This window comes from Sebastes umbrosus, chromosome 12 (genome assembly GCF_015220745.1).
Source record: "Sebastes umbrosus isolate fSebUmb1 chromosome 12, fSebUmb1.pri, whole genome shotgun sequence".
Classification (NCBI taxonomy): domain Eukaryota; kingdom Metazoa; phylum Chordata; class Actinopteri; order Perciformes; family Sebastidae; genus Sebastes; species Sebastes umbrosus.
The window spans coordinates 18,577,608-18,595,861 of NC_051280.1; the positions used below are offsets into that span (position 1 = coordinate 18,577,608).

General features: G+C 41.4%; 1 protein-coding gene across 3 annotated transcripts in view; it reads right to left on the reverse strand.

Annotated features, from left to right (window-relative positions):
* The window catches only part of tnn (tenascin N), a 48,819-nt gene that overhangs the window by 14,166 nt on the left and 16,399 nt on the right, over nucleotides 1–18,254 (reverse strand). For all 3 annotated transcript variants that reach the window (XM_037788691.1, XM_037788692.1, XM_037788693.1), the window contains 6 exons: nucleotides 17,417–17,791; nucleotides 11,349–11,482; nucleotides 11,117–11,246; nucleotides 8,832–9,014; nucleotides 8,181–8,270; nucleotides 562–825 (listed from right to left, as the gene is read on the reverse strand). In XM_037788691.1, the coding sequence (XP_037644619.1) occupies nucleotides 562–825; nucleotides 8,181–8,270; nucleotides 8,832–9,014; nucleotides 11,117–11,246; nucleotides 11,349–11,482; nucleotides 17,417–17,791 (1,176 nt within the window). The remainder of the gene's footprint in view (nucleotides 1–561; nucleotides 826–8,180; nucleotides 8,271–8,831; nucleotides 9,015–11,116; nucleotides 11,247–11,348; nucleotides 11,483–17,416; nucleotides 17,792–18,254) is intronic.

Consider the following 18,254-nt stretch of genomic DNA (forward strand, 5'->3'; position numbering starts at 1 on the left):
ATGAGGTGTCCAGCCTAATTATGTTAAATAGTCTTTTTCAGTGAGGGTTCAAGTTTCCCTCTTGAAGACAGGCAAAGAGGGGTTTGTATGCTAAGTGTAACATGTCTACTGTGATGCTTTTTAACAAAATAAGATGAGGAAATTGAAAACCAACACAGAGAAAATCAAAGGGAAATGATTGGTGCATTGTATATAGAGTAAGTGCCATTTGAGGTAAGAGCATCCTACACAAAGAAGCTTAAGAAAAAGAGGCACTTCAAATATCTTTCCATCTGCTAACAGGCTGTAAAGAAGAAAGAAAGAAAAGAAACGCTGCCTGGGAACACTTGAGATATCTGAGAATCACAGGTCAAAACGTTTGTTTTTACATCTACAACTGTGTTCAAACTAAAATGTGTCTTATGTTCTTATGTCTAACCTTTGTGAGATTATTTGTTGATTTTATGTCAGACACCAGACCCTTTTCGTACAGCATTTATATAAAGGTCATTTTTGAAGCTCTGTAATTGTGGACACACAAAAGATCAAATGCATCGATCCCTCCTGTATTTCAAAGTTTACCTGTTTCAGCTTCTGTCGAACTCTTCCTGCTGACTTTGTTTCCCTTGTAGGCCCAGATGTAGACAGTGTGGAGAACTCCAGGCTTCAAGCCAACCAGCCTGTACGAGGTGCGGTCACGTCCTAAGGGGATGTCGGTGCTGGAGCCCTCAGCAGAGGTGTAGCTCAACATGTAGCCCTCTATTTCTGCCTGGATGCGATCCCATGAAACTGTTGCAGTGTCCTCTGTTACTTCAGTGGTGACCAGGTTGGTAGGAGCATCAATGTCTGAAGAAGAAGAGATTAAAAAAAAGGAATAAGGGACAAGCAGATAAATAAACTAGAAGTGCACTCGGAGAGCGCAGACCTCCGCCAAGACAGGTTTCATGTACGTTCATTTGAATCCATCATGGACTTTTGGAGTAATCCTTCAAACGGACAAACCAACAAACAAACCAACGCTGGTGAAAACATCAAACTCAAAAAAAAGAGTTGTAGTTCTTCACTGCTCCATCCACATTGGCTGTAAAAACTCAGTTAAGCAAGAAACACAATTTTATAGCACTCAATTAAACACTCCTTCTACCACCTACCGCACCACCAAATTCCCTTCTCAAATTAACACTTTAAAGTGTATTTAAATATTTATCAGTTAGGCCTGCTTTTCCACATATTTTCGATAATACACACAAACCACTCTTCACATTGGCATAAATTAGATCCACCACACAGCACTAAAAAAAAGAAAATATGTCACTGTTAAAGCTGGTTCGCCTGTTACTCCCATTATTTCCTTCTTCCAAAAACAGTGGTGAAGAGCACTAGGAGCAAATGCCAGAAGTGGAGTATTCATTAAAACAAAAGTATGACTGGTGTGTTAATTGCGTGCCAAATTAATCAGAGCACACAAGGCCAAATTTCCTCTGAAGTTACTGGTTGCTGACAAGCATTGTAGCATTTAAAAGACTATCTTTTAAACAGAGTCACATAACTCGCCCCGGGGCAACATAACATCAATTTCACCAAACTTGACGGAGAACAATGAGAGAGAAAAAAAGCATCGCCGATCTGTTTTAACTGAATATTCCCCGGTCTAGCTCAACTAAAAACACAGAATCCATCAGCACTTAAGCGTGTCATCCACTACGAACCTGTCTCTGCTCTGCGTACGTTTGTGGAGACTGGAGAGGCTATTATTGCATGCTACTTGTTCTCGGTTTTGGTAAATGAATGTTAGTTATCATGGTATCAGGGGTTAAATTGGCATATATGCGCTCCTGTGGCAGGTCTTTTGGACGCGCCCAAGCAACACCTAAGTCCCTCACTCAGATGAAACACAAGAGCAGAGGACATTAATGAGAATATTGTGTGAAGTTTTAGCTATAGCGCTCATCATTCTGCACAGCACCGCTGCAGAATGAATATAGAACCATCAACAGCAGCATGTGGCAGGTAAGCATAAGCAGTAGTCTTCAGCAGCGTTTGGCATGAAGGGACTATAGAGCACTTTGAAGAAATGCCACTGATTGTTGTTTTTTCTTTTTCAATCAGCTGACAGAGTGTGTATGCAGAAAACTCGTTATCCATATTTTTTTTTATATATGGACAGTGGACAGTGAAGATGACAAATGAGCCAAAGTCTCAAAGGAAAGGCTCTGTGAAGCTCTTCAAAAGAGCATCACTAGCACACAACCCATGCTCTGGTCCTGGTCACTGAGCTCCACAGGATGAGCTGCAGTGGGACGAGGACACGGCAGCGCAGCAGAACACAGAGCCTCTGTTTGTGAAGTCAGTCGGGCTCGAGGAATCACAGGAGACATATGGAAGACGCAGGCAGAGCGGTTGGTGGCGCATGTGTGTGGATGGGTGTTAGTCTCTGTCGAGGGAATCTCGATGAAAGCAAAGAGAGGGAGGGAGGCAGAAAATAAAAGAGTCACAGAGGCATAGTAAGAGAGACACAGAGGAAGTAAGGGGAAATGTAAAAGCAATCATCATTTAGGATGATTCCTCTGTGGCAGCGGCTCAGTGGAGGTCAGTCTTGTGTCAGTGCGCAGTCTGCATCATGAAAACTGATTGATGATGCATCCAGGAGAAGAAAGGAACCATGCTGTCTAACTCTATACCCGCTCTTTGTCTCTCTTCTCTCCTCCCGTTGTCACTTTTCTGTCCTTGTGGCTGCACTGCTTGACAGTCTGTCATGAGCTAAACCACAGAAACAATTTATAATAGCTCCTTTTTATTAAGGTTGGCCTATAAATGAGAAGTCAATCAGTAGTCTAAGTACCTTAAGTGAGGGCTACTAAGGGAGCCCACTACACAATGACGCAGCATATAGGCTACGGCTGTGCAATTAATCTAAATTCAATTTTGATTATGGTTTCCAATGATTATGAAAACAAGATTATCGACATAAGACGATTATTGTGCGGCATTTTGTTTTGCAATGACGCTCATGATTTGTCTTGCGTTATAAATCCAGCGCACCCCTTTCCTTTACAGCGGTGCGCTTTCGCCCCGCATGTCGGGTCAAGGATGGCCGCTTGGTGAGATTTCCTCCATAGTGGCTCCCTGAACCTGGCGCGATTGTCAACCAGGGCCGACTGTCCTCAGTGTGCGATGTCAGCAACCTGACCCATTTTGAAACACGGACCGTGTCTTGTTTACCATGCTTTGCGGATGTGACTTCTTTTTTTTTCCTGCGACGCGACCATTAATATCTATGCAGTCAATGTGTTTATGATTAAATTGTTAACCAGAGCACGAAGTTCTTCATAGTTCTTGCCTCTTCATTTTGCTCTAAAAGTGCACCAGATTGATGCATTGAACTTTAAAATGCAGGCTACAAAATGTTATTTCTAAATACATGATGTTTGCAGTGTAATCGTGTTAAATAATCAAGATCTCAATTTTCCCAGCCATAATTGAGCAACCCTAATATAGGTATCCATCTAAATGTTTGGTTTCTTTGAATACTTACTGGTGATAGGGTTGGGGCGACTCAATGTTATCATCAACTACGGAAAAGCATTGATTTGCATAGTAAGATGGCTGCGCCGGTCAAAGCACGCATTCCCCCCGGAGAACAAGCTGCAGCTACAAATCCTCACCCACGATCCTCCAAAGTGTGGGAGTATCTTAGACAGAGACCCAACAATGTGGTGCTCTGTAAACTCTAAGCAATTGGAAATGGGTTATCACAGCAGTACACAAACATAAAAGCGCCCAAGCATTATCAACACTCTAGAAAATGTTTCTGTTAGCAGTAGTCACTTCAAATTGATTTTCCTTTACAAGCAGACATCCACCAGTGCTTTCTGTCTGTATGTCCCAAGTGAAGACAACACTGGACTGAAACAGGCCTGAAAACAGCAGACCATTTTAATAACCATTGATAAATCTTAACATTTTACTACAAAAATTGCTTTGATACAGTCAGTCTGAAGATAATTTAATAAAAGTAAATTAAATGAATGGGCTTCAAACCTTCAAATTGATTTACAACTGTCAGAGAGCCCAAATGAACTATGAAAGTTAAAAGCATTTGATAGTATGCTTTTGATCCCTCACTTCAAATGAACTTAAAACCATCTGAATAAAGCTTGTATTCAACTATGCCTCATTCTCCGTTAAAACAAAGGTTCCCCTCTCCCTCTTTGGTGTTATGGTGTTACCCTCTGCAGTTCCTTTGGCTCTTTTGGGCGGTACAACTGCTGTCTGATATATCCTATATGTTATTACATCTTTTTTTCCCGAGCACTATACTTTCTGAGGGCGCCTTGCATTTGCTTTGAAGATACAATGTGTGATGGATTGAGTTTCTCCAGACGTTCTACCCCACTAGCTGCGTAGCGACAGTGGCTACCGGGCTACAGAACACGAGCTGCGGCTCCGGTCGTTTGGAAAACAGCTTATCCATTATGGCTGGCATGTTCAGTAGAGGCATCGACTACAAGGAGCACGGTAGCAGGCCATCTTTCATCCTTTACAGCCTCACTGTATAGTGGAAGCCATACCGTATGTCTGCAGATGGAGCCAAGGGAAAATATGTGTCAATAGGTGCCATTCTTTTAGACATTACTGTGTGTCAGGTGTGAGATATGCTTTGTTGTGGAGTCCTCTGGCCACCACAGGCTGGTTTCATGTTTACCCAACAATCTATTTGTACAGTAAGCAGCTGGTAGTTCTTTATGACAGAACTGACTTGTGAAAGGCCGCTTTTGCTATCATAAATCATCCGCTCATTATCCATCCACTGTACTAGCAAGCATGCAAATTTCACAGTTTTGGTAAACGTGCCATTAGACCAACAGGACTTCCTGTCAGCGCCATCTTGACTAAAGTGACTAAAATCTGCCGTTTTGGGGGAAAATAACATATGCCTGGGTGTAATATTTTGACAAGAAGCTAGATTTGTGTCAGTGTGACCAGAGTGTGACTGTAAAAAGTCATAATTTGACAGCTTCTTTTCACACTCTGTGTCATGGTGCGTTTTAGGTGCGTTGGAAAGCTAGAAATTTCTAGTTTCCAAAGATACCAAGCATGATATTGTAGACTTATGAGAAAATGATCGCGAATGTTTTGATCACAACTTGTTGTTATATTTACGAAGTTTATTTCTGTACAACTTTATTGTTAAAATACTTAGTATTAAGACATAGTTTGAACAACATGCAGTTGGTTTACAGATTCTGAAAGCTGAAGACCTCGGGTTTCCAAAACGGTATGGCATGCATAACTTCTATAAATAAATCATCTTACTATTTTCCTGACTTGTCTGTTTTGCCATCATAAATCATCCGCTCATCATCCATCCACTGTACTAGCAAGCATGCAAATTTCACAGTTTTGGTAAACACGCCATTAGATCAAATCACCAGAAAGACTCAATATATTATTTCCTCTCAAAATAACTAATAATAAAATCTAACTTTTGAGGATACAGAGCTGTGGTACAGTATGTATACATAAATACGGGCACAAATTGCAGATCTTCCAACAAAAGCCACACATAAAAAACAGCATCTCTCCTGTACCTGACCCTTGCTACAGACACATGCATGTACAACACACACATGAACAGGCCAATAGAGCTGTCTCTTATCCCCCCATTATAATGAACAGACAAAGAAGGGTTAGAGTTCACACCATTATCTTGATCAAATGTCCCTTCTCACATTTTGACTTGACATTTTCCTGGCACTACTGTACAGAGCTGATGGACAAGTCTGAGCAGACAGGGTTCTCCCACTGGGCCACATGAGGTGCTATAATGTGTCCAGATAACATAAAGACTCAACATTCATCTCCTCTACCAAAGCCAAGTCCATCTGCTTTTGGTTATATTGGCCTTGGTGCCGACTTTATTGAATCTAAATCAGCAGTAGCAGCCGTGTTATGTTGCGTTTATACGCCTTGTAATCTTTTGGCAGGTGAGTGACTGTGAAACGTTCGCTCCAAGTAGAGTATCCATTTGACTCTGGTGTTTTCATAAATGTTAAAGATACCATATAGCGACCCACATACGTATAGACTGCATATACGTATGCTGCAAGACCAGCATAACTCCAACATACCACAGGCTGAGAGAGGAGGATTTATAGAACCGCACTGGATGCACATATGGAAGTCAAGCTATAAGTATTTGAGCGCCATTCAATGACTATATACAGCATACAGTTCACAAGGCCAAGGCCATAGCGAGTACCAATTTCAGTACCATTCACAGCGTTGTCAATAAAAATATGTTTTCAGGTTTGGGGAAATCTTTGTCATCTTTGTCACACTGCCTCATTAATTCATTTATGTGGTAATTCAGCATTAAGTGGTGGCAAGTCAGGAGAGACTAAAAGAGTGAGGGACCATGACAAAATATGATTACAAAAAAACATGCCAATGGTGAAGTCAGAAATTGAGGAGGAGAAAAGTGACAAAAAGTGGAAGACAGACAGTAAAGATAAGTGAGAAAAAGAATCAGTTATAGCATACGGACAAAAGCTCAGTTCCATACCATAACAGCAGCTACACAATACGCACTGCTACATTATGTCACTGAAATTGCCTCTTTGTGACCTATTCATTTTTATATCCTGTCTTAGTCTTGCTCTTGATTTAACTATACATATCTTGATATCTCATTTTATCCCTTTTGTCCCTGCATTCTCTTATTATTTCTGCTAATGTTTTTACCCTCATTTCTTGCTTTAACCATGGCACTTACTGTCGTTTTTTTCTTTATTGCTGTTGCTCTTTTCTACATTTCCTCCTTATGTTCCTTTAATCTCTCATTGCGTTTAACCACGCCGGCCCAATGAAACCAGCATGTTCGGTGAGATAATAGGTGAGCGTGGTCTCTGTTGCACCATGCCAGACATCATGAAACCAACACATTCCTCGCTGGCAAGCAGAGCCGAGGACTATCCTCCTCAATCACCTCTAAGCCTTTTCATGCAACACCTAAAATGAAGGATTGTAGCTACTGGAGTGGAGACAAGCCACTGTCTGTCTGGTGTAGATTAGCACATTCGCACAAACACACACGCACATGCAATTACTGCAAGTGTAGGTGGCACACTCACACACAGAAAGATTAGCAGTAACAGGGGACCTTGAGTACCTGACTGCAAAAGAAGAGAGGTAAGTCTTGAGAATACCTAGCTAACGCTGATGACTAAAAACCATTAAATTGGCTGCCTCGGGGTCTAAAAACCGAAGAGCCATCACTGCTTTTGAACTGAGTAAGCTCTAAGGGTGGATGAGAGTGAAGGTGATGGAGGAAAGAATAGAGGAGAAATGAAAGACAGAAAATTAGAAAATAACAAAGCAATAATGAGAAGAAGAATGATGGGAGAAACTTAAGACCTGTCGTGCCATTGTGGATCATTCATCAGTCATTTAAATAATTTATTTTACGCAACTGAATGGCGTGACCAGCTGTTAAAGTGAAACTGTAACCTGAATTCCTCCTCGTGTCTTGAAACCAAATGTTAGACCAAATGCGTCAAACTCAATGCCACACCGCTGAAATTCAACATTCCCAGATGGACTCTGTAAACCACGCACTTTCTCACCTCAACCATCAGGGAGCATCTTGTAGTCGTTACACCATCCATATCATGTTTCCTCTTGGTGTACAGGCTCACCACAGCCATTACGACCTGTCCAGATTATTAGGCTGTGAATTCCAGCCTTCCATCATTAACCCATAACCGTGCTCCTTGCTGGCTGCATTCATTATCATTGGCTGTGTGAGGAGGATAATACCAGGTTGTATCATGCCGCATGTCAGTATTGTGTGTGACAGATTATGTGTTTTTCCTATTAGGTTTGGACCACTGGTGAATTACCGGTGGCTTGACAAGAGTTAAGAGCTGTCTTTGATGCTGCACCCAATTCAAAACTAAGTGGAATATGGATGTCCTCGCTGTTTCTTTAATGTGTTTCACTTCCACAAGTGGCTGATCCATCATTTTAAATGTCATCCAATTCAGACACAGTTGGTGGTAGCACAAATGGCAAGTCTCTGCAATTTCCGTCCAGCGGTAGTCCATTTGAAGAAAATTGGGCCCATTTTGTGCTTACTGATAATATGCAGAATTTGCGCTTTAGGTTAAATGGATTATGGGTGCTGAAGAGTTGACACTGACCTGTGGCACCAGTGACAGAGGAAGGTTTTCCCTCAGTAGTTCCTTTGATGGCCTGCACTGAGATCTGGTACTCTGTTCCTGGAAACAGACCTGCAGGAAGACACAGTTTTAAATCTTTAATATATTTCTGTTACACCATTATAGCACGTTTTTTTTTCTTTTTGACATTTCTTTCTTTGCAAAAAATACTGCTGGATACTTTCATCTTGTCGGGCCTTGTCAAATATACTATCTGAGAAGGAAATTCAGTTTTTGGTTAACCTGATCATATCCTGTGTCCACACTGTGGCCATAATCTATAGCCCCTTTCACAAAGCCTGTTCAAGGCGGAAATGTTGCGCCGTTATTCCGCCTCGCCGTTCTGTATCAAAAGGTGCGAATACGGAATGAGGAGACAGAGTTCCTGCCGGTAAGCTGGAAGCGGAGGTGATCACAGAGCCGAAATCAACGTCTGTGTAAAAGCGATACAAAGGCACTACACGAACACACACACACACTAAATGCCAACGTTTGTGTGTTATACGTCGCATCTCTTTTGCTTCTGTAATGCCGTAATGTAATCTAAAATCACACACTGGGGCGGCATTATGCAGGCGTTGTTTGGTTCAATGTAAAAAAAATAAAAGGCCCTCTGTCTATTACAATACTTACCAACAATAGTGTGTTTGGTGCGTGCCTCTTGGTTCCTCCGTACATTCATCTCCTCCTCCCGTCCTTCTGGGTCAGTGTGTATGAGCCTGAAGTGATCCACCTCAGCTGATGGGTTCTTCCAGTCCACCTGGATAGAGTCTTCTGTCTGGCCAAGAACTCGGATACCATCAATAGCGGACACATCTGGGAAGGATACAAGTGTCTGAGAGGAAGGTGGAACTGGGAGCACAGATGTGACCCTTAAACTGGAAAACCTGAAATCACAAGCATGGGCCCAGATCTACTCCCATGTCCTTGAGCTAGACGATGAATACCTTTCACCATGAAATGTAACCTGAGAGTCAGAGGTACTATACTGTACCATACCCAGACAGGGGTATTTGCCAAAGATTAGAAGCACTAAAGGTTTTTTTCACACATATGCCATTTAATAAATATATGAAATACATGTAACTGCGTGTACAGATAGGTACCATTTATAATATTAGCATAGCAAGGCCGGATGTCAGAATTTGCAGCATATGCTGAAAAAAGACCATCAAACCAAACAAATGGTACCAAATGAAAGGAGTTTTCATATTCCTATGCCAGCTATAGGGTTTTTCCAAGGGAAAAAGAAAAAAACATTTACTTAAACCCTCTTTTGAAGTAGATCATCGTTTGAAGTTGAAAACTATGTAACCAGTCTGCGTCATGCTGTGTGCTCCTCGCACAACCATTAGCCAGATGATGGCGTGTTTTCTCATGCCCATATGGGAATGCCATGCTCGGTGAGGTTTTCCATGACTAACCAGGCTAACCGCGCATTAGAGTCAAACTCAATCCCTCCCTCTGTCTGTCGGCGCTCACCAATCCTGTCTTGTAATCTCTTTCACTTCACATCTGTCTCTACCACATCTGTGAGAAAGTCCGATTTCCATTAAACACATCCGTGTAGCCATTTACTTATAATTGCCTTTAAATTTGATGGTTAACAAACCAGCGCTTAATGAAACACTAAGTAATGACAGGCTTCAGCTTGTTCATTGCTTTTTGGCAGAGTATTACCGTAAAAGACATTTACGGTAGATTTAAATACAGGAAAAAAACCTCCTCATCTTGCACATATCACTGCAAGTATTTTAGCATAAATTAAACAGACTGTTCATCCATGCATGGGTATATACCTTAATCATGTGACCGCCTATATTAAGAAGTGATCAAACAATGTTATTGTTCAAATCTGCAAAATCAATATTACAAATGTCCCTATCCCCTCAAACGTGTCGATCCTCTTGCTGTGTACTTGCCTCTTCCCTTAAATCTAGATTCTTAATCTGCAACACGTCCTCCCTCTAAACCAATGATCGTCAACTGGTGGCAGGCAGGCCACATACGGCCCGCCATAGCTTCCCATCCGGCCCGCAGAATATTAATTCACTGCAGGTGCAGCTGTTGAGCTCTCAGGATAATCTTTTTATATCTGCTATTCACATGTGCGGAAAAGAAATGCGTGAGAGTACGACATTGTTCAAATGAAGTCGGCCATATCTGTGGATACACTTCAAACATTGAATTTATGATGGCATCAGCCAAATGTGTCAATTAGCAGAACAAAACAAAACCAGACTGGACGGCGAATCAAAACTTCTGTGCTTGAGCCCCACTAAAATGGGCCTTCACATGTGCATTTTAGTCAGTCTGTTGTGCCTGCCCTAAATGAGCACAAGCTGCTGTTCAGGAATTATAGGACAGCATTCTACAGTTACGTTTCCGTAATTACAGATTTTAACCATCACTCCTCAGTGAAGTACCTCCTTGGCGGAAGTCTGAGAGCATTTTCTAGAGTCTATTTATCCTTATGGATTTCACATGTTTCTAGGAGTCTGTTCCCACTGACATAATAATGAAAATAACAATATTTTTGTTATTTGAAAGTCTGGCCCCAACAGTGTCTGCTTCGAAGAATTCTGGCCCTTGGACAAATGTAGTTGCTGACCCCTGCTCTAAACATTAAGAGCTTTAGGTTTAAGTGTTTTCACGCCTCATCACGCGCGCACAACTTGACCTCAAATGTGACCTTTTAATCCAGACAGTCAAACAAAATCCCCCCAGACCTGCAGGCCATACCTGGCTTTCCTGCCACATCAGGCTTTAATGGGTCACTTCTGCCTTTCAAACTACACCATCAAAACACCTAAAGGCAACACGCTGCACCCAGCGCCAGCGATGGATCTTAATCTGCGTCATGCTCATTTAGTCAAAAGAGTGACACACACATTTCAAGGCATCGTTGTTGTTCTCACCTGTGGTAGCTTCGATCTTGTCTGCTTCACTTTGGATTTCTTTGATGACGGCATACACTTGGACAATGTGGGTGACCCCAGGAGTCAGTCCTCTGATGAGGTAGGAGTTCTCTGTGTTGGGAACCCGAACCTAGGATACAGTGGATTGAAACAAAGGTGTTTTAAAAATGAAAAATATGCTACTTCCTTTATTTGGCACCTACAGATATGACCAACAAGAAAAAACACTTACTTGCTCCAGGTCAATCTCATCATCTTTGGGATGATATGTCAGAGAGTAATACTCTGCTCCACGAACTGATTCCCACTCAACCAGGAGGGAGACGTCAGTCACCTGGACCAACCGCAGACCCTGAGGGCTGAGTACTGACAGAGAAAGACAAGTAGACACCGAAAACATTTAACAGAGTTTGTAGCACATTTTCATACAATGTTCTATCACTTTTAGGGGTCACCCTAAAGGCCCTGACAAACCAAGCCGATGGTTGGCCATCCGTCGGCCTAGTTTTTGCAGTGTGTCCCGCACTGTCGGCTCTAGTCTGCCCGTGTTGGAGCTTTTTCAGTCAATTCAGCATGTTGAATCGGCGGCGCCGCCCATCGGTGAGAGAAATCACTCTAATTGGCTGTTCAGCTTAAACGAATCAGAGCACGAGAAGAGAAACGGACGTGTGGAAAGCAAGCCAACGAGTAAAGTCAAGAGGAAAAACACAAAAGGCTCTTCTAATTTTTTTATCAAAATGATCAGCAAACGCCGCTTTATTTCATGTACGTACTGTATCATAACAACGGCTTGTAAATTTATATCCGTCGTCCTCGGTCTTCCGGTTTTCCCTTTTAAATGACAGACTACCGCTGCCTGCTGGTATGAAGAGTTATTTCATCTCACGCAGGTGCAGAACGTACGTGGTAGTTGGCCGTCGGCTGTCGTCTTTGCGGTGTGTTCGAGTGCAACTTTTTGGCCTAGACAAAGGCGAAGTGAGGCGAGTCAACGGGCGGTCTTCGTCGCCGCTAGTTCTTTGATCTCGGGTTGGTGTGTCCCCAGCTTTAGGAGCCCAATTCGCCTGCCGATCTCATAGTCGAATTGTCGCAGTGGCGGAAAAATGTGGAAATGAAACAAAGAATCATTCCATTCAGGCTATATGGCGGTGCTGACTGTCTGATCTTACATAGAATTGCTTGATTTATCCCAATAAATCATGATACATAGCCAATTTTGGTATAAATATCACCCTATTAAATATACTGTTAATAAAAATTTGAAAATAACTCATGTTCTTTCAATCAATCTCCTTTGTGTGCGTGAATAAATTACCATGTAGACTAAGTTGCAATTGGCGGGACTACTGGAGCAGCATCTTGACAATAGCCTAAGAAAGACTAAATAACAACAACATAAAGCTGCTGTTTCAAAATCAAAGAAGACATTTATTAATCAGAGCGCTAGATATTTTTTGAATGTATGAACGATTCTCTAAAATCAGCAGAGGGTGGTGCATAGAAACAACTGTTTGCGGCTTGCGTCTATCCCTCTCTCACGTTGACTGTCCCTTTCGCTTCCCTGTCATTTCCCTTCTGTCTGTTGATTTCTACAATGGGGGTTAGGGCAAAAGTTATATTTACAATCACAAAAAGCAAGCAAGCTAAGAAACTGTTTCTCTCTGTCTATGGATCTCCAACTTTTCAGTACTTTGGACAGCACCACATCTACACACAGACACAACAAAGAGCGAAGCCCATTATTCTGAAATGACAGCTAAGCGATAGTTGCATGTATCTCAGTCAGCCAGCTAAGCAATAGTTGCATGTATCTCAGCCAATAATTGTTTTGTTTTTACTTTTCTACAGATAAACAAAGGGGGAACAATGAGCAAAAAAAACAAAAAAAACATAGGCAAGACCTGACCAATCAGATTTGACTGTTAAGTGAAGAGACAAGGCCATTTAATACATTACTGCTGAGCATTTTCCTGAGTATTCATGTTTCTTGATATCAGATATCAGATATCAGTGCTTGAGATACTGCAGGTAATATATCTCAATAAACAATATTTTATTTTACAATATATTTTCTGGTCACAGTTGGATCAATATTATTATTTGGCATGGCAGAGTAGACTTTTCAAAACACCTAAATAACCACAAAATGATAATTAAAACAGGAAATCATTAACAAAAGAAATGCATTGTACACTGAGGTTTCTTCCCAAACCTGAGATGGAAATTGGAAAAAAAATATATATTGCTTTTCAGTGGTTATACAAGACCAAAGGGCCTCAACGGAGATGATGGAAAAAATATGGCAGGGGGCGTATCAGAAGGTATATAACTGTGGTGGAGAAAAATAACAGAACAGCGGCCAAAAGACAGAAGACAGCAAGTCAGCAGTGCTAGGGAGGGAGGCTTTCCACAAACAAGAAGAACTTTCTGTGGGTACGATAGAGGGAAATAAATGTTAGATGGTGGTATATGTTGAGAAGCAGGCAACACACAAACGTAAGCATATTTCAGGGGAAAAATGAGAGATGGGTGGTGGAGGAGGCCACCTCCTTTGGCAGGGAAGGAATTCACATCAGGTTCAGATGCCGTTCCACAAGGCAAAGTCAGGAAGCTTAATGTTTTTTCTAAAATGTAGCAATCCTTTTCCATACAGTAGCAGTTAATATCCCCCTGTTGCTACTCTAGGCACGACTATCAACAAGCTTTACCCGCGAATAATATCTCAGAACAGCTGGGGTGAATAAATTAACATATTAAGATTGGAAAAAGTGGAAACTAATAGTGATTTGTGTCTTCTCTGAGGAAAATATGACTGAAACAACATGTTTGGACTTTTTAAAAAGGCTATAAATCTGCAGCAAGTGAGCACTAAGGTAGTATCACTGTTAATGTTGTTCAGAACGAATGAAGTGGGAATTTCTTTTTATTTGTTCCTCTGTATCTTATTATCTTTCCCATCCGTTTGTAAATATTAGACATGTGAATCAAGTCTCTGAGACAATTCACTTACAAACAGAACTTGAAAACCTCTGACACGGTACAGAAAAGTGGACAAATATGGTTTTGAGTTGAGGATAAAATTTGTTTTTGAGACAGTCAAAGGAGCTACAATAAGAATGTTAAATCCAAAGCATCTGCAATGTGTTGATATAGCGCCAAAGAAGATACTATGTTCTCTTTTAATAATCTCACCTGCTTCATATCGAGATCATTTCATTAGATGCGGTTGCTATACTGTCCTCTTTTTTACTCAAATCTGTTGAATGGACAAGAGTTCAGGCTACTAAAATATTTTCATTGTTGAAGCACCACTGATTCTCTGCCATCTGTCTTTGATAGTGGCGATAAAAAACAATATTGAAGCTGTATTAACATCGATGAAAAGGAATGAAACTGCATTATACAGGATGTACAGTATATCTAAAGCCACATTTCAAGAGTCATATCATCACCCAGGGAGCTGATTGACATCCATTATCCAGGTGCTGAAATGGCAAGTAGCCACATAAAACAGAGAATGTATTTTATTCTCCCAGTGCTTATTACCACTACTATTACTAACACCTAAAAACAACACTCCCACTTTCCCTTCCTCCCTGACTTTTCCTCTGACACGGTGCCACTATTGATGTTGGACTCCATTCAACAGCACCTACACACGAAGCTGCAGATCAGTCTCAAGCTATGCTCTGCCTCTGCAGAGCAAAACACAGCTTGAAGAAACTAAATCACCATCAAGGGTTTGACATAGCTGACCTGGCTGCTACTGTGAAGACTGTGGTTCAGGACCTGAAATTGGTTGTGGTGCTTCTTGTGGTGGAATCCATGTGTAGCAAAAAGGTTAAAAATCCCCAGCTTAAAGTATGTGCTCTGGGTTAAATGTAAAGGAAGAAATGCCATGGACACGTATAGCCAGAGCTTTCCATATATAGAATATTATTTTAAAGCTTCTTCTGCAGTACAAGAGACAAGCACTATGAAAAAGCTAAATTTTGTGTGGTTCACCTGCAGCTGAATCTTCAAGATATCCTTAGAAATAACTGTCACAGTATGAACTCAGTGAATTAAACTGTCCATGCCTGGCTGCTGCTGCTCACCTTTCTGCTTGCCTGGACTTAAATTGCCATAAAATGTAATTTTGTGCTCTGCTCCTGAGGCAGTACAGTAATAGCGGTTTGGTGAGCGGTGTATTTAGCACGAAAAGCGATGATTCTTCTAGGAGGGTCAAAGCCAGATGGAGGCCGTAAAGACTGATGGGTGTTCTTATGTCCCCATGGTATTACAGTATGTGACCTGATGTCATGTGTTGTTTGGAGGCCATAGCTGTCAGTGGTCAAGGGGTCAGCCCACTGAAAAGGCCCCATCAGCTGCTCCATCTGAAATAACTGGTGGAGAGATGCTTTGAATTCCCCAGAAGTAGGTCACTGTGGCTATCAAGATAACTGCCATAACTTTAGGTTCAGACAGAGACACTTTCATCAATGAAGTGAACATTTATTGCGAATAGTTATGAGTGAAATTTGGCCGAAAAGACTGCTCTTTGAGAGAGCTCTCAGAATCAGCTGCACCTCCAATATTTGGAGCAAATAGTTCATTAACGATAAGGTGTAAAAATAGGTATAGTTGTTATTTCAATGTGTCAAAAACATTCAATCGACATTTTATATCTCATGCTGTTCATCTCCTTTTCAGGTTGCATGAAGGTTGTTAACATTACGTGGATTACAACTCAAAGCTGTATCTGCAGATCTTAAATCCAATTGGATTTAAAGGATTCAATTTCAATAACATATTCGCAACATAGTGAGAGTGACTACTGTCAGGTTAAAAAGACAGCCCTGTACACCTGTATGAATATCCTGGGTGTTACTAACAGCTGGTAGGACTTCTGACACGAAAGTTTGACATAGTAGAAAAAACACAGGTGTAAATATTAAATTAATAAAATGCATGACTGAATTCCAGTTAGCTTTGGATTCAAGGTCCTGGTATTGTGCATACTGGCTCACTGTCACATTGTCATGGCTGGAATAGAACGGAGCCATAGTTAATGTTACTAGTAACACAAGCTTTTCTTACTATGACAGGTTGAAATGTCTGCTGTAAAAAAAGCCTAAGCCGATCAGTTGATGAGCCAAAGATGCTGCAGCATGAATCAAACAGACGATAGCCGATAAGCTGGAACAAGCATTAATTGATTGAATCATTCAGGTAGATCCTAAACGTTTTTACTAAATGATATAAGAAGGAAATTTATATGAAGGTGAACTGGGCTTTAGGGGCAAGTGTGATATTTTTAATGGTCCCAGAGCTCCTTGTAGCATCTGTGTTTTCCATGAGATGGTAGTTAACATTCACAACTTAATGTCAGCAGAGCCGTAGAGGTGACTAAAGGAAAAGGGTGAAAAGGGATTCTTAATTCTCACGGGAAACACAGATCAAACTAAATGTAAGCCTAGGTCGTAAAAAGTTATTATGCTGCTGCACCCCAGATATATAATGGTGGAATATGCTTACTCAGACACCATTTATCTCTTGGGGTCACATCGGAAATGGTTCTGGTTGCGGGGATAAGAACAAAACATGTAGGAATGATCTATTGTCTGCAGGGTCTGAAATTAGAACCCGCCAAATGCGGTGAAATCGTCGGGCCATCCACCACTTTGGCAGACAAAACGCTGGGGATGGGAATAGAGAACCGGTTCCTAGTTGTCCGATTCCTTGGCATCTCATGCCTCCGTGATTATTGATTCCTCTGTATTGATGCTTTCTAATGCCAAGATTTTTGTTAATCGATGTAAATATTTAAATAAAAATACAATCATTAATTTCTTAATCATTTGAATTGTGTTTTATGCAAATAACGGCATCAGATCTATTCCTTCATTTGGCACATAGATTTTCAAAGTGGCAGTCAGAGAAAGTGTCTGAGTAGTGACAGGCAGTGAAAAAAGTTTCTCACATTCAGAAATGTTTTTCTTTTTCACCAAAACTGTCAGACTGTCCGACCATCAGACAAAGCTTTGTGACGACGGCGTGACGTTGGGACCCCGTGACTGAGTCATGTGACCGAGTGGACGCTACTGCGCATGTCCCGTTTGCCCAAGATCCGCCAAGATACGGGTACTTTTCCAGATGGAAGTCGAGCCATTTAGGCTCCATGCGCCAATGAGCAACTCTCATAGGAATGACCGGGGCCCCGCCTCCAACGCTGTATCCAGTTCTTTTAATACATCTATGGTTATTACGCATAAAGTATATGCATAAATGTACAAAGAAACGTTACGCATTATAATAGCTTACCTAATGAGCAGTCTTCGCCATAAAAGCCTTCTTCACAGATGCACTGGCCGTCCACACACTGGCCGTTACCAATGCAGTCATTGGGACACTTCTGGACGCTGCAATCCTCGCCGGTGAAGTGAGGGAAACACACGCATTTTCCATCCACGCATTGTCCCTTGTCGTTGCAGTTGTCCGGACACATCAGCTGGCTGCAGTCCTCTCCTGTGTAGCCCTGGTGGCACACACACTTCCCATCCACACATCGGCCGTTGTCATTGCACTCGTCGGGGCAGGAGGACACCGAGCAGTCTGGGCCTTCCCACCCTGGGTAACAGAGGCAGCTGCAGGTGTCGGGCTGGTAGGTGCCATGGCCACTGCAGCTGGTGTCCACTCCTTGAGAAAGAAACAGGGGAAAAGGTAAATTATTTATAGGTTTAGGATATAACAAATTACTCTTATAAAATATACGATAAGATTGTTTCCAGCCTCCTTTACTTGAGTAATATACTACTACTACATCTCAGAGGCAACTACTTCTTACTACACTACACCAAGTGGATAAATGTAGTTCCTAGTTACTTTACAGATTGAGATTATTAATACAACATATTATCTACCATAGACTGTATATGATATATTATTGTAGATTGAGCTACATAGCAGTATATGAAGTTATTTAAATTAGCCCAACATTTACCAGCTGCAACATTAAAGGGATGTGCACATTAATCAAGCATCAATAATTATAATCCAGTGATATAATATAGGCCTATGTATATTATTCTGAAATGGGCCATTCTGCATAATGAGTATTACTTTTACTTTTGGTACTATATTTTGATGTTGAAGTGACAGT